Raw genomic sequence first — 12,355 nt, forward strand, 5'->3', positions numbered from 1 at the left:
GGTATGAAGACTACATGAGTGCATCAAGACGGATTCGCAACACCACTATGTATATTAAAGATGACAGAAGCCTTACTCCGCAAACACCCACGTTCCATCCTCATTCTTCCTGCCTTTGTCTTCGTAACCCTTCGGTAGAAGACCTCCAACATGCAAATATATACTGCTACCATCCCTGTCCACACACCTGTCGTCCTTCGCCGCCTCTTCCCAAACCTCCAACGCCCTCTCCGCCATACTCGGCTTCACCCCAACCTGACCCGCGCTCTCGATACCCAACCCCAGATCCTTCAGCATCATCTGCGTCTTGAACCCCGGTTTATACCCACTGTTACTCGGCACCCAATACTCATTCTGCACATTGGGGATAGGCATAACGTGATCGCACATCCAGGACTGACCAGTGCTGTTCTTGATCACGGAGTACAAAGCGGAGGGGTCGAGACCGTGAGATACGCCTATCGCGAGGGCTTCGGCGGTGGCGAGGAGGATGGTGCCGGAGAGGTAGTTGTTGCATATCTTGGCGGTAAGACCGGCGCCGAGGGTGTTCAGGTAGAAGGCTTTGGATGGTGGACCTAGCATTGTGAGGGTTGTCGTAATTCGAGAGCCCGGAGAAGCCGAAGAAGTTGGTGTTTGCGCTGGCGGTGGGTGGCCGATCAACATCGATAGTGTGCCTGCTTCTGCTGCTGGGACGCCGCCGGATACGGGGGCGTCGATGTATGTTCCCATCTCCGCTTCCTTCAGCTTTTGGCCTACTTCTTTTGTAGTGTTGACGTCGATTGTGCTGCATTCTAGCATTACCCTGTCTTGGTCTTTCTTCGCTGCAATCACTCCGTCTTTCTCGTCTAGATACACTTTCCTTACATCTTCACCTCCTGGTACGATGGATATCAGTACTTTCGCATTTTCCGCTGCTTCGCGCGCTGTAGCGACGATTTCTACAGGGCCGTGCGACGAGTATTGGGTTTTGAAGCGGGAGCACGCCGAGGTGTTGATGTCGTTGATGTAGAGGGTCGAAGATAGGTCTATCTTCTTGCGGATGTTGGCTGCCATTGCGTAGCCCATCGCTCCGAGACCTTGCCATTGTTAGTAATGCCTACTAAGGTACTGGGTAAGAATGCTCACCGATGAATGCGTAGTTATCTGCCGACGTCATGTTTCCAAGTGATACTCTATCTTGAAACAGTAGTAGGATCAACCTTCTGGTACTTTTTCCCCTTCAATATGCCTCAGTTTACAACGCTCGTCGTCTTTCTTCCAATGTACACATTTGATCGGCTAGCGTCATTCGTTCCTTGGTGTTTACCCAAGCCCCACATCATCCCCTCACTTCCCCAATTGCCTTTCCCCAATACAACAACCTCGGCGTACTACTCCGAACTCGTCGCCTTTGAACACGCGTAACCTTGCATTTGACGACATAGCATGGTGGTCATGTGAACGCGACGCGACATGTGCCTACCTACTTCACACTCAAGTGCCAAAATCTGAGCGCAATCACAGATACCCTCATCTTTATCCTATTACACCATGTCTTCAAAGCCCCTCCGGATAGGTGTTATCGGCCCTGCAGGTTTTGGCGGTTCCTATCTCACCGTCGAGCTGCTGAACCGAGGCCATACCGTTGTTGGTATATCACGCAACCCTGAGAAAGTAGGAAAGCATCCGCGCTACATCCCCAGGCCAGTAGATGTCGACCAAGTCTCGATAGAGGAACTATCGGAAGTTTTTGAAGGCCTCGATGTCTTGGTCAGCGAGTTTGGACCGCATACAGCTGGTCCAGGGGCTTTGCTGTACAGTACGTCTCAGCCAATTCAAGATACCAATAACCAGTGACTGATCCATAACAGTGCCGTTCCTAGAATCCGTTCGCAAGATCCTGCTAGCCTACAAGCTACGACCCGCATCGTATTTCGTTTTTGTCGGCGGCGCAGGCTCCCTCCACGTTCCTGGCACTAACATCTCCTGCGTCGACCACCCAGACTTCTTCCTCGCCTACCGCCGCGCCATCTCCACATCACTAGCGCACATTGCATACATGGAAGAGCGCCTCGGTATCATGGGTACCTCGCTGCGACGATACCGCGAAGCCAGATTAGCAGAGAGCTCGGGAACGACCACGGAAGAAGACAGAACTGTAATAGCGGACTACGAGAAACAAATCCGCGCCAAAGACAACGCGTCTGACTTTATCAAAGCGGGGCGGACGGCGTACATGTTCTTTGAAGACCGGAAGAACTTTGATTGGAGTTTTGTTTCGCCGTCTGCTTTGTACCGTCCGGGGAAGAGGACTGGGAAGTATGAGACCAGCGTTGATGATATGGTGTTGCTGGGGGAGCAGCAGGAAGGTAAAGATGTGTTTGAGGGGAGGTTGACAGGGATTAGTGTCGCGGATATGGCGATTGCGATTGCGGATGAGATTGAGGAGAAGAAATTGGTCTGGAAACATTGGAGTGCTTGGGGTGATATCAGTGAGGATATGCCGGCGCCGGCGTATGTGTTTTTGGATGCTGTGGAGGGTGGTAGTAGATAAACTTGGATTAGCAAAAGCCTTTGACGAAGGGGTAGAGAGTGTTTGCTCGCGCGCTCAGTGCTGGAATTTCTTCTTTGGTATCTTTTTTGCTCATCTCCCCTACACGCTCATCTCCTTCAGATTCTCACTGACTTTGAATGGCGCCTCCGTCTTGCTTCTGATCTCATCCACGGTGACGCCCTTGGCATGCTCCTTCAGGGTCAAACCTTCGACGCGATCGCAGTCGAATACTGCCAGGTCCGTAATGATAGTGCTCACGCACTTTTGTCCTGTGAGAGGGAATGTGCATTGGTTCAGAATCTTGGGGTTGCCCTTCTTGTCGACGTGTTCCATGGTGATGACGACTTTGGTCTGTGTGGGGTTCGCGACTAGGTCCATTGCGCCGCCGATGCCTTTGACCTTTCCGGGAAGCATGAAGTTTGCGAGGTCTAGGTATAGTTAGTGGGACGAAAGGTATGCACGATAACAGTATGGAACGAACCTCCGTATTGGTTCACTTGCATGGCACCCAGCATGGCGACGTCTATCCGGCCTGATCGGATCATGCCGAAGGACTCGTGGCTACCAAAAGTTGATGCACCCTTGATCAAAGTCACGGTCTCTTTTCCGGCGTTGATAAGGTCGGGGTCCTGAGCGCATTAGCCACACTGTCAACACCTCTCTGTTATTGTGTTCTTACCTCCTCGCCAGGCTTGGGATACCGTCCCATACCCAAGATTCCGTTCTCAGACTCCAAAACGATCTCGGTGCCCTCGGGTAGGAAGGCAGGTGCTGCCAGCGGCATGCCAATACCGAGGTTGACATACATGCCATCCTTCAGTTCTTGTGCTGCGCGCTTGATAATGCGCTCGCGCTTCTGTGATGATTCGGTTGAGCCTAACAAGACCATTAGCCACGGTATTCTCATGCGATTGTCTTCTTGAACTTACCACCCTCCAGTAGTGCCTTCTTCTGCTCCTCGGGGCTCTTCCAGAAGACCTTCCGCTCGATCTCCTTGCCCACTGTGCTCTTGATCACCCTCTTGACGTATATGCCTTGGAGGTGAATGTCTTCTGGAGCGATCTCTCCATCCTCAACGATCTCATCGGCCTCGACAATCGTCATCTTCGCGTTCTTGCCCATGGCTTCGTTGAAGTTGTTTTGTGCTTTGCGGAACTGGCAGTTGCCGAGACGATCGGCTTTGGCGACTTTGACGAAAGCGTAGTCACCGAAGATGGCTTCTTCCATGACGTAGGATTTGCCGTTGAACTCGCGGGTTTCTTTGGGAGGGGCCATTTTCGCAATGGTGCCGTCGGTATTGTATCGTACAGGGAGTTCGCCGGTTTGCACTGGAAGGTGTTAGCTGTGCCCTGCACTTGTCAAATCATGGCGAGACTCGCGTACCTATTGTTCCATAAGCCGCTGGTGTGTAGAAAGCCGGAACACCCGCAGCACCAGCAGCGCACTTCTCTGCGATGGTGCCCTGAGGGGTCAACTGCAGACTCAATTGACCCTTCAGGTACATTTGCTCAAACACCTTGTTGTCTCCAATGTAACTCGCAATCATCGTGCCGATCTGCTTTGTCTCCAGAAGCTGTCCAAGCCCTACGCCTGGCATGCCGGCGTTGTTGCTGACCACTGTGAAGTTTGTAAGGTCGCTCCGATCGCGTAGAGCGTTGATGAGGGTGTTGGGGACTCCAGAGAAGCCGAATCCACCGACCAGAACTGTCGAATCGGATTTCATGTCCTTGATAGCTTCTTGCGCGGAGGATACGATCTTGTTGATAGCTGGTCGAGACGCGCTGGCAGAGAAGAATCGCATGCCCGTCGCTGGGCCGCGGCGGCGCGCCGAGAAAAGGAGAGAACGTTGCATCTTGAGGTTCGTAGTCGTGAGTCGCGAAGTATCGAGAAATGAAAGTTGAAGCGATAGGCTTCGAAGCGTTCGTCCCAGCTTGCGATGGCACAGAGGTTGTTGATGACGTTGTCCAATTTCAAAGTGTAAGCTCAGCTCAATCGACACCAGATTGAAGCGTCAGACTCTCCACAAACCTCAGTGCACGAAGACCGCGTGTAGAATTGTGGCGTACAGCGGAGATGACGCTCCCCACACGAGCACCACGAGGGCATGCATGACAGCAGATAACCGATTGGGTCAGACCGATGCAAATGCCGTGCCGATGGCGGGTAAGAGCAAAGCTCCACAATCGGAGGTGGATGAGGACTTAGCCGGCCAAGATGCGGAGGTTGCGGCCAAAACGCACGTTCATTGGGCGAAGCCACACGCGGAAAAAGGCAACGTGGAAAACATTTCCAAGGCCGAGCGGCCAAAGCTGGCTCACGTGCTGACGCGCCAACGCGTGTGCGAAAGGCTGATGGTCATTGACGAGCTGCGGGCACATTTGGGACGTCTGTATTGAAGAGTTGGTAGATATGTATTACTATAGACGCTACATGACAAACCCATCAAGTCGGTTAGTACAGGTCGTGCACGATTTGCTTCACTGCAGGAATGTCAGTTAAAGGATTTCTGGAGAAAAGGCACGACAACTTACAACTAGCGAAGTCCTTGTGATCTTTGCTGTGTAGCGCACGCGATGCGATAGCCTCTTCTTCCGCATCGCCAGTCGGCACGTTGTACTATGCGATGTTAGCAATGGCCTCCTCGACATGCTTCAGACACTTACAGCTGTCAACGTGGTTTTATGTCCCAGTTCTTCGACCAGTCCAGCAATAGCATCGGCAACGACGTGGGAGTCCTTCTCGTCGCTGCCAGTACTTTGCTTTCCGATGTATGGGATGATCCTGGCGATTTGCTTCGCCTCCTCTTGGTTGCTCGCCTTGAAGTGTACCGTCGGTGCGAGACTGAGGCAGCTGGTGATGCCATGCGGAATGCTATATGTTGCACCAATCGCATGGCCGATGCTGTGGCTGAGGCCGACTCCGCCGGTGTACAGGAAGGGGAAGAGTGAGGAGTAACAAGCAACGAAGAGCTTTGTTCGCACTTCGGCGTCGTTAGGGTTGGCTTTCGATTGCGGTAGGTATGTGAAGAGATCCTTGATAGCTTCCAGAGACATGCGTTTTGTGGGGATCTCGGCGGCGAGAGGGTGGTACATCAGCTCAACTGCGTGGTCCAGTGATCGAATCTGCGAGTGTGTCAGAGATAGGTTCTACTTCAGCGCCTGGGGAGGTGATGAACGTACTCCTGTGCTTGTCCAGAGGTTCAAGGGTGTGTATACGGCAAGTTCACCATCGTATACCACAGCTGAATTTGATTAGCCTAAGTCTCTCCGACCATCCGACATCGTGCTTACCCTTGGGTACAAGTTCTGGGTTGCTCACGGCGATCTTGTGCTTTTCTTCGGTGGTGAAGCCAGCGTTTTGCGTCGTCTCAGCTACACTCAGTGTTGTTGGTACAGCGATACTAGGTATCCACTTTCCGGTCTCCGCGTGGATATTGTATGCAATGGCTTTGGCTGAGTCGATGGGTGAACCACCGCCTATCGATATGAGTACATCGCATCCGGACTTTGTCATCAGCGCGGTGGCTTCTCTGATATCTCCAATCGGCCTTGGACTTGTCAGCCTGCGCTGTTAATACTTCAACAGCTCTTCACATACGCATGTTGACCGATCTTGCTGAATGTACCACCATGCGCAGAACCAAGTGTCTTCTCAATGTTCTTGATCACGGGAGTCTTCTCGTATAGGGATCGTCCGGTGATGATGAAGGCCTTTGTAGCACCGAGCTCGGCAATGACATCTGAAAGCTGGCTGCTCGTTCCTGTGCGAACACGTAAGTTTTATTTTCGATCCGCAACCGCAGTCTGCCTACCATTTCCGTATATCATGAGCTTGACGGGCGATGCCCTGTACACTCCCTTGGTAGAGGAGTCAATGCTGCCATTCTGGTACTTGTTCGGCAGCGCCATCGTGTAATGTCTTGTTGCGATCAGTTTGCGTGTGAAAATGTTCAGAGTAAATGGTCGCGTCCGCATGCAAGCTAGATTCGGCAAGCATCATTGCGTTGTTGCCCGAGTCGGCATGGAGGGGTCTCTCGCTCCTGCCCCACACATACACGTCGCCCCGCCACAGCTCTCGCCGCAACCACGATGCGGCACTTTCTCGGCCCTGTGAGATCATACAATAGGCATTCCTGTACCAATGCGACGCGTAGATTGTCAGTCGTTGTGCCGAAATGGCATCCTTTAGCAAAGCCGCGCGCAATGTGCTGCAGAAAAACCCGAACGATGTAGTTTTACTTTCTGCGGTCAGGTCGCCAATCAATCGTAGTTTCAAGGGCGGTTACAAAGATGCTCATCCAGAAGACATCCTGATGCCGGTGAGTCTCGGCAGGAGAACGCGCTGCACCGTTGCTGAATACAACAGATTATGAAAGCGGCAGTACAGCGAGCTGGCATCGAAAAGGTCGACGTGAACGATGTTATGATTGGGAATGTACTCGCCGAACTGGGCTTCGCGAAGACAGGACGCATGGCGCTCAATCATGCCGGCTTTCCAAACTCGACGACCTTCCATACAGTCAACCGGCAATGCTCGAGCAGTCTACAAGCCATCACCCACATCTCACACTCGATCATGGTGGGTCAGATTGACGTGGGGCTGGCTGGCGGTGTAGAGAGCATGTCGAGAAACTACAGCTCGCGGGGCATCCCAGCCGATGTCTCACCCACGCTGCTTGGGTCGACCGTCAAAGATGCGCGCGACTGTCTTATGCCTATGGGAATCACGTCTGAGAACGTAGCGGAAAGATACAAGGTTGACAGGAAGTCGCAAGATGAATATGCGGTGCGAAGCCATGGTCGCGCAAGTCGCGCCCAAAAGGAAGGTCGCTTTGATTGGGAGATCGAGCCCGTGACGGTTCAGAGGATGGACGAGGCAACAGGCCAGCCTGCCGGGCATGAGGTCACCAAGGACGACGGCATTCGGCATGGGTTGACCTTTGAGAAAGTGTCGACGCTCAAGCCTGTGTTCGGCGAGAACGGCAAGAGTACCGCAGGCAACTCGTAAGTAGACATGACTCAAAGTCCTCGCAAAGCTGACCTTTCAGATCCCAAATATCGGATGGCGCATCCTCTACCATACTCGCCCGACGTTCGTGGGCTGAAGAACGTGGATTGAAGCCACTTGGCCGCTTCGTTGGCACCCAGGTCAAGGGTTGCGCCCCCGACGAGATGGGCATTGGCCCGATATACGCCATACCAGCATTGCTGAAGTGGACAGGCGTTGGGCTAAAAGACGTTGACACCATTGAGCTCAACGAGGCGTTCGCAAGCCAGACCATTGCGTGCATTCGGGAGCTGGGTCTCGATGAGGACAAGGTCAATCCGAATGGCGGTGCGATAGCTCTTGGGCATCCCACCGGCGCGACCGGGGCACGGCAGACTGCCACATTGTTCGGCGAGCTGCTACGCCAGGACAAGGAGATGGGTATTGTCAGCATGTGCGCGAGTACCGGCTTAGGTGTTGCTTCGTTGTTCGTTCGAGAGTCGTAGTTCCGTAGAAATGTTTTAAGCATTGATGATGCAAATCACGAAAGTGTCGCGTGCGTCACGTGTACAAAGAGTCTAGCCACTTCCAATCGCTAGCGTGGAGTGCAGAGGCTGGCCGCTTCCGAGCTTGGAGGCCGGCATTGTCTTCCCCACACGATCCATGGATGCTGGCTGCACCCGCGTCCCACACGTCCACCGCTTCAAGGCCACTATGTCTTGCATAGTGCTGGAGCTCCTTTTGGGGCTTCACCTCCCCTTCGTAACTCATTGAGGTGCTGCACCCACTGCAACACACATCATGTTCCTGTTTCGACGCGTCCCACTGCGTGCCATCCCCCGGCAAACCACCCTTCGTCTCCAACGGCGATCTCTCGGCAGCGTGAGCGCTATCGACTCAGTAATCTTCCGTACGCTGTTTGGAACCGATGAGATCAGAAAGGTCTTCGACGACAAAGCGTATATCAATCGATGCGTTGATGCTGAGACTGCTTTGGCAAGAGCACAATCAAAATGCAATGTCATACCATCTCATATCGGAGAGATTGTGACGGCCAAAGCTCGCGAAGTCGAACTGGACTACGATAGGCTACGCAACGAAACTGAAATCGTCGGCTACCCCATCTTTCCTTTGGTGCGACAGCTCTCTGCATCGTGCGGTGAGGAGGCTGGGCGATACGTGCATTGGGGAGCAACAACACAGGACATTATGGATCTGGCAAGCATTCTGCAGATGAAGGAGGGCCTCGAGATCGTTGAGCGCACACTCCGCTCCGTCATCAAAAACCTCGAAGACCTGTCAAGAAAGCACCGGGATACGCCCATGGCTGGTCGCACCCATCTTCAACATGCTCTTCCTATCACTTTTGGCCACAAGTGCGCTATTTGGCTATCTGGGTTCCAACGACATCTCGAGCGTCTTGAGCAGCTCAAACCTCGCGCCTTGATGGTACAGTTCGGAGGCGCCGCAGGTTCTTTGGCTTCACTAGGTTCGGGCGATGATGGCATTCGTGTTCGAAAGGAAATGGCAAGAGACCTGGGTCTGACAGATCCTCCGATCACCTGGCACGTCGCCCGAGATGGTGTTGCAGAGATCACCAACTATCTCGCGCTTGTTGGTGGTACCCTCGGCAAGCTTGCCCTAGACATTATCATCATGTCTTCCAATGAGCTCTCGGAAGTGTCAGAGCCCTTTGTACCACACCGCGGTGCTTCCTCAACTATGCCTCAGAAGCGAAATCCCATCTCGAGCGAGGTCATCTTAGCCGCATCGAAGGTCCTGCGATCGAATGCTGGCTTGGTGCTGGATGGCATGGTATCGGACTTCGAGCGTGCTTCCGGTCCATGGCATCTCGAATGGGTGGCCGTCCCGGAGAGCTTCGTTATGGCTGTCGGAGCGCTGTACCAAGCTGACTTTGCGCTCTCTGGTCTGGTAGTCAATTCGAAGCAGATGCTCACGAACCTCTACTCCACTAGAGGTCTTATTGTCGCAGAAGCTGTCATGATGGGTCTTGCTCCGCACGTCGGTCGGTCAAAAGCTCACGACGTTGTCTACGAGGCATGCAAAGAAAGCATTGAGAACGACACCAGCTTGTTGGAAGCTCTACAGACACGACCCGAGATTACCGATAAGATCTCCGGCGAAGAGCTGAGCTCATTGTGCGATGCAAAGAACTATCTAGGCTCATGTGGACTCATGGTGGACGAGGTCTTAGCTGCATCCAAATAGATCACATCCATGTCATTCATCAGGGAACAACAATCGCCATGCGTAGATATGAGGGAGAACCACATTCTGACTGGTTCATCTGAGTCAGCACTATATTCTCGATTGGTGCTCTTCTCAGAAGCAATGAAGAACCCCGCAAGTGCGCCACGTCCACATTACCATGACCTCCATGTGGGAAAGGCTATCATACTTTCATCTGACGAGTTCCACTAACCCGGTCGCGGCCACTATGTGGGCCTCTCACAGCTCCCGTAGCCCAGTTACCGAAACGGAAACCCCGCTATTATCAGGGTCGGGCCCCGCCACCACATACGATGCGCAGGCCGGACCACCCAAGTGCGGCAGATGTCGGCCTAGCATTCCACGGCCATGGATACTCCAATATAAGGCTGAAATCTTTACATGGTAAGCTAGATCACTCCTACAATCATCGTCATACGCTAAACACCATGCAAGACTTCAAAGAACGCCAGCTCGTTACCGACCCCCAAAAGGCATTTCACTTCACCGATCTCCAAAGACTGAAGCCAACGCGTGCAAACGATCCTTACGACTACCAAGCAGGATGGGGAAACCGACATCAGTCTGAGGTCATTCCTGGCACTCTACCTGTCGCTCAGAACAACCCCCAAGAAGTCCGGTTTGGACTTTACACTGAAGGCATTACGTATTCAGCGTTCGCAGCTCCACGTGCACACAACTTCAGCACTTATATGTACCGGTGTCGACCAGCGGCTGCTCACAGTACGTATTGCGGCAAGTTCTCGCAGACATTGGCTAACGTGTGACAGAGGGTTACGTTCCTATCGAGACAAAGTCCAACATCACAAACTGCTTCTTGTCCATCAATCCCAAGGTCGACACGCTTCCCGAGCAAGCAGAATGGCGTCCGTTCCCACTGCCAAAAGACGACGAGAAGATTGACTTCGCGGATGGCCTGCATACTCTCTGCGGTAGCGGAGACCCAAACATCAAGGAGGGTCTTGCGCTATACGTGTATATGATTAACTCTAGTATGGAGCAGCGAGCGTTCTGCAATACCGACGGTGACTTCCTCATCTGTGCCCAACAGGGTAATCTAGATATCAAGACAGAGATGGGCAAGATTTTCCTACAGCCCGGTGAAATCTGTGTCATCCAGCGCGGCATCCGCTTCTGCCTCAATCTAGCACCGGGTACGCCAGTGGCGCGTGGCTACATCACAGAAGTATGGGGCTCTATGTGGGAGCTTCCTGATCTCGGCCCACTAGGCGGCCACGGTCTTGCCAATCCTCGCGATTTCCTCTACCCGGTAGCTGCTATCGATGATGATCTGCACGTCGATTGGCAGATTGTCAACAAGACGAACGGTCAGCTCGTCGCGATCCAACAAGACCACAGCCCCTTCGACCTTGTCGCATGGCACGGCAATGTCGTACCGTACAAATACGATCTGACGAAGTTCTCGTCACAGAACAGCACATCTATCGACCACACTGATCCTTCGATCTTCACAGTGCTCACAGCTAAATCCCGCGATCCCATGACACCACTCGCAGACTTCCTCTGGTTCGGCCCAAGATGGGATGTTGCGACCAACACTTTCAGGTTACCATACTTCCACCGCAATTCCGCGTCAGAATTCCTTGCCTGTTTGTACGGACAAGGTCTTGGACGAAGCGACGACTTCCAGCCCGGCGGTGGTAGTTTCGAGGGTGGCCACACGCCTCACGGTGGATTCCATGAGGGATACCAGCACGGCATGCGGATACACGAGAGCCAGCCCGAGAAGATACTGACTGGTAAGCTAACCGCATCGCCGAGTGGTCATACGTACTAACAACCTCTTAGAACAATTGACCATCATGGTCGAATCAAGCCGTCTATTCCTCTTTACTGAGTACGCTCGTAAAGGCTGCGGAACAATCGAGACCCACGGTACCGATTACAAGGTCTGGGATGCTCTTCCCGACCGTTTCTCCGCCAACAAGAGAGCCCAGGAGTTGCTTGCCCGGATCAAAGACGACAAGATCGCTGAGAAGAAGAGGCTTGCACCATACTACTTTGGTGGCTTTTCACATGGCGCAAACACCAGCGATACAGATGGTGTTCACGCGGAGGAGCTCAAGCAATATCTGAGCCCCGAATCAAAGACCAACGGGACGAACGGCGTCCACGCATGATTGGGCCTTTGTTTTCACGGTCTTGAGCGTTATAGGCGTTTTAGCGATGTAATTTTGCATTCTCCGATACTACATGTACACGATAATTCCAATTCCACACAATGAGCATCGCAAGTTTTGGCATAGCGAACTAGAAACGTCTGTGCATTCACACTCCATACCCTTTGCCGACCCCACAAGCGTCATGTGGGGCAAGGAATTTCAAGAAGTTATGCTCGTATTCTTTAACATGACTGCGTGTTGGCATGGCAGGTCTGGAGTAAGACAATGTATTACTTTGGAAATGTCGCGAAAGCGGCACAATGCGCACACTTTCGACATGCAGCTAATCGGATCGCGAGTCGAACGTCGCAAACATGGAGGAGGAACATTGCGACGAAGAGCGATGTAGACAAGCATATGGTTGAGAAACTACCTTTGGCTGGCATCAAAGTATTGGATATGA

At 52.8% G+C, this 12,355-nt stretch overlaps 7 protein-coding genes across 7 annotated transcripts; 4 read left to right on the forward strand and 3 right to left on the reverse strand.

Annotated features, from left to right (window-relative positions):
- Positions 1–72: 72 nt before the first annotated feature.
- On the reverse strand, positions 73–1,053 carry J4E92_006839 (uncharacterized protein; the record flags this gene model as incomplete). The annotated part of the gene is made up of 1 exon (XM_051498204.1): positions 73–1,053. One exon carries the CDS (start codon positions 1,051–1,053, stop codon positions 73–75), a length of 981 nt encoding a protein of 326 aa, XP_051351930.1.
- Positions 1,054–1,530: 477 nt separating this feature from the next.
- Positions 1,531–2,533, forward strand: J4E92_006840 (uncharacterized protein; the record flags this gene model as incomplete). The annotated part of the gene is made up of 2 exons (XM_051498205.1): positions 1,531–1,798; positions 1,851–2,533. The coding sequence occupies 2 exons, from the start codon at positions 1,531–1,533 to the stop codon at positions 2,531–2,533; spliced, it is 951 nt and encodes a 316-aa protein (XP_051351931.1).
- A 99-nt stretch (positions 2,534–2,632) lies between these two features.
- On the reverse strand, positions 2,633–4,385 carry J4E92_006841 (uncharacterized protein; the record flags this gene model as incomplete). The annotated part of the gene is made up of 5 exons (XM_051498206.1): positions 2,633–2,961; positions 3,015–3,162; positions 3,213–3,409; positions 3,463–3,861; positions 4,379–4,385. 5 exons carry the CDS (start codon positions 4,383–4,385, stop codon positions 2,633–2,635), a joined length of 1,080 nt encoding a protein of 359 aa, XP_051351932.1.
- Positions 4,386–5,184: 799 nt separating this feature from the next.
- Positions 5,185–6,441, reverse strand: J4E92_006842 (uncharacterized protein; the record flags this gene model as incomplete). Its single annotated transcript, XM_051498207.1, has 5 exons — positions 5,185–5,655; positions 5,713–5,774; positions 5,824–6,080; positions 6,131–6,293; positions 6,345–6,441. The coding sequence occupies 5 exons, from the start codon at positions 6,439–6,441 to the stop codon at positions 5,185–5,187; spliced, it is 1,050 nt and encodes a 349-aa protein (XP_051351933.1).
- Positions 6,442–6,845: 404 nt separating this feature from the next.
- Positions 6,846–8,025, forward strand: J4E92_006843 (uncharacterized protein; the record flags this gene model as incomplete). Its single annotated transcript, XM_051498208.1, has 3 exons — positions 6,846–6,851; positions 6,899–7,536; positions 7,581–8,025. The coding sequence occupies 3 exons, from the start codon at positions 6,846–6,848 to the stop codon at positions 8,023–8,025; spliced, it is 1,089 nt and encodes a 362-aa protein (XP_051351934.1).
- A 295-nt stretch (positions 8,026–8,320) lies between these two features.
- Positions 8,321–9,748, forward strand: J4E92_006844 (uncharacterized protein; the record flags this gene model as incomplete). Its single annotated transcript, XM_051498209.1, has 1 exon — positions 8,321–9,748. The coding sequence occupies one exon, from the start codon at positions 8,321–8,323 to the stop codon at positions 9,746–9,748; it is 1,428 nt and encodes a 475-aa protein (XP_051351935.1).
- A 449-nt stretch (positions 9,749–10,197) lies between these two features.
- J4E92_006845 (uncharacterized protein) lies at positions 10,198–11,910 on the forward strand (the record flags this gene model as incomplete). The annotated part of the gene is made up of 3 exons (XM_051498210.1): positions 10,198–10,492; positions 10,540–11,529; positions 11,579–11,910. 3 exons carry the CDS (start codon positions 10,198–10,200, stop codon positions 11,908–11,910), a joined length of 1,617 nt encoding a protein of 538 aa, XP_051351936.1.
- Positions 11,911–12,355: the final 445 nt, after the last annotated feature.

Source organism: Alternaria infectoria, assembly GCF_024043175.1.
Source record: "Alternaria infectoria strain BMP 0036 chromosome Unknown scaffold_10, whole genome shotgun sequence".
NCBI lineage: Eukaryota > Fungi > Ascomycota > Dothideomycetes > Pleosporales > Pleosporaceae > Alternaria > Alternaria infectoria.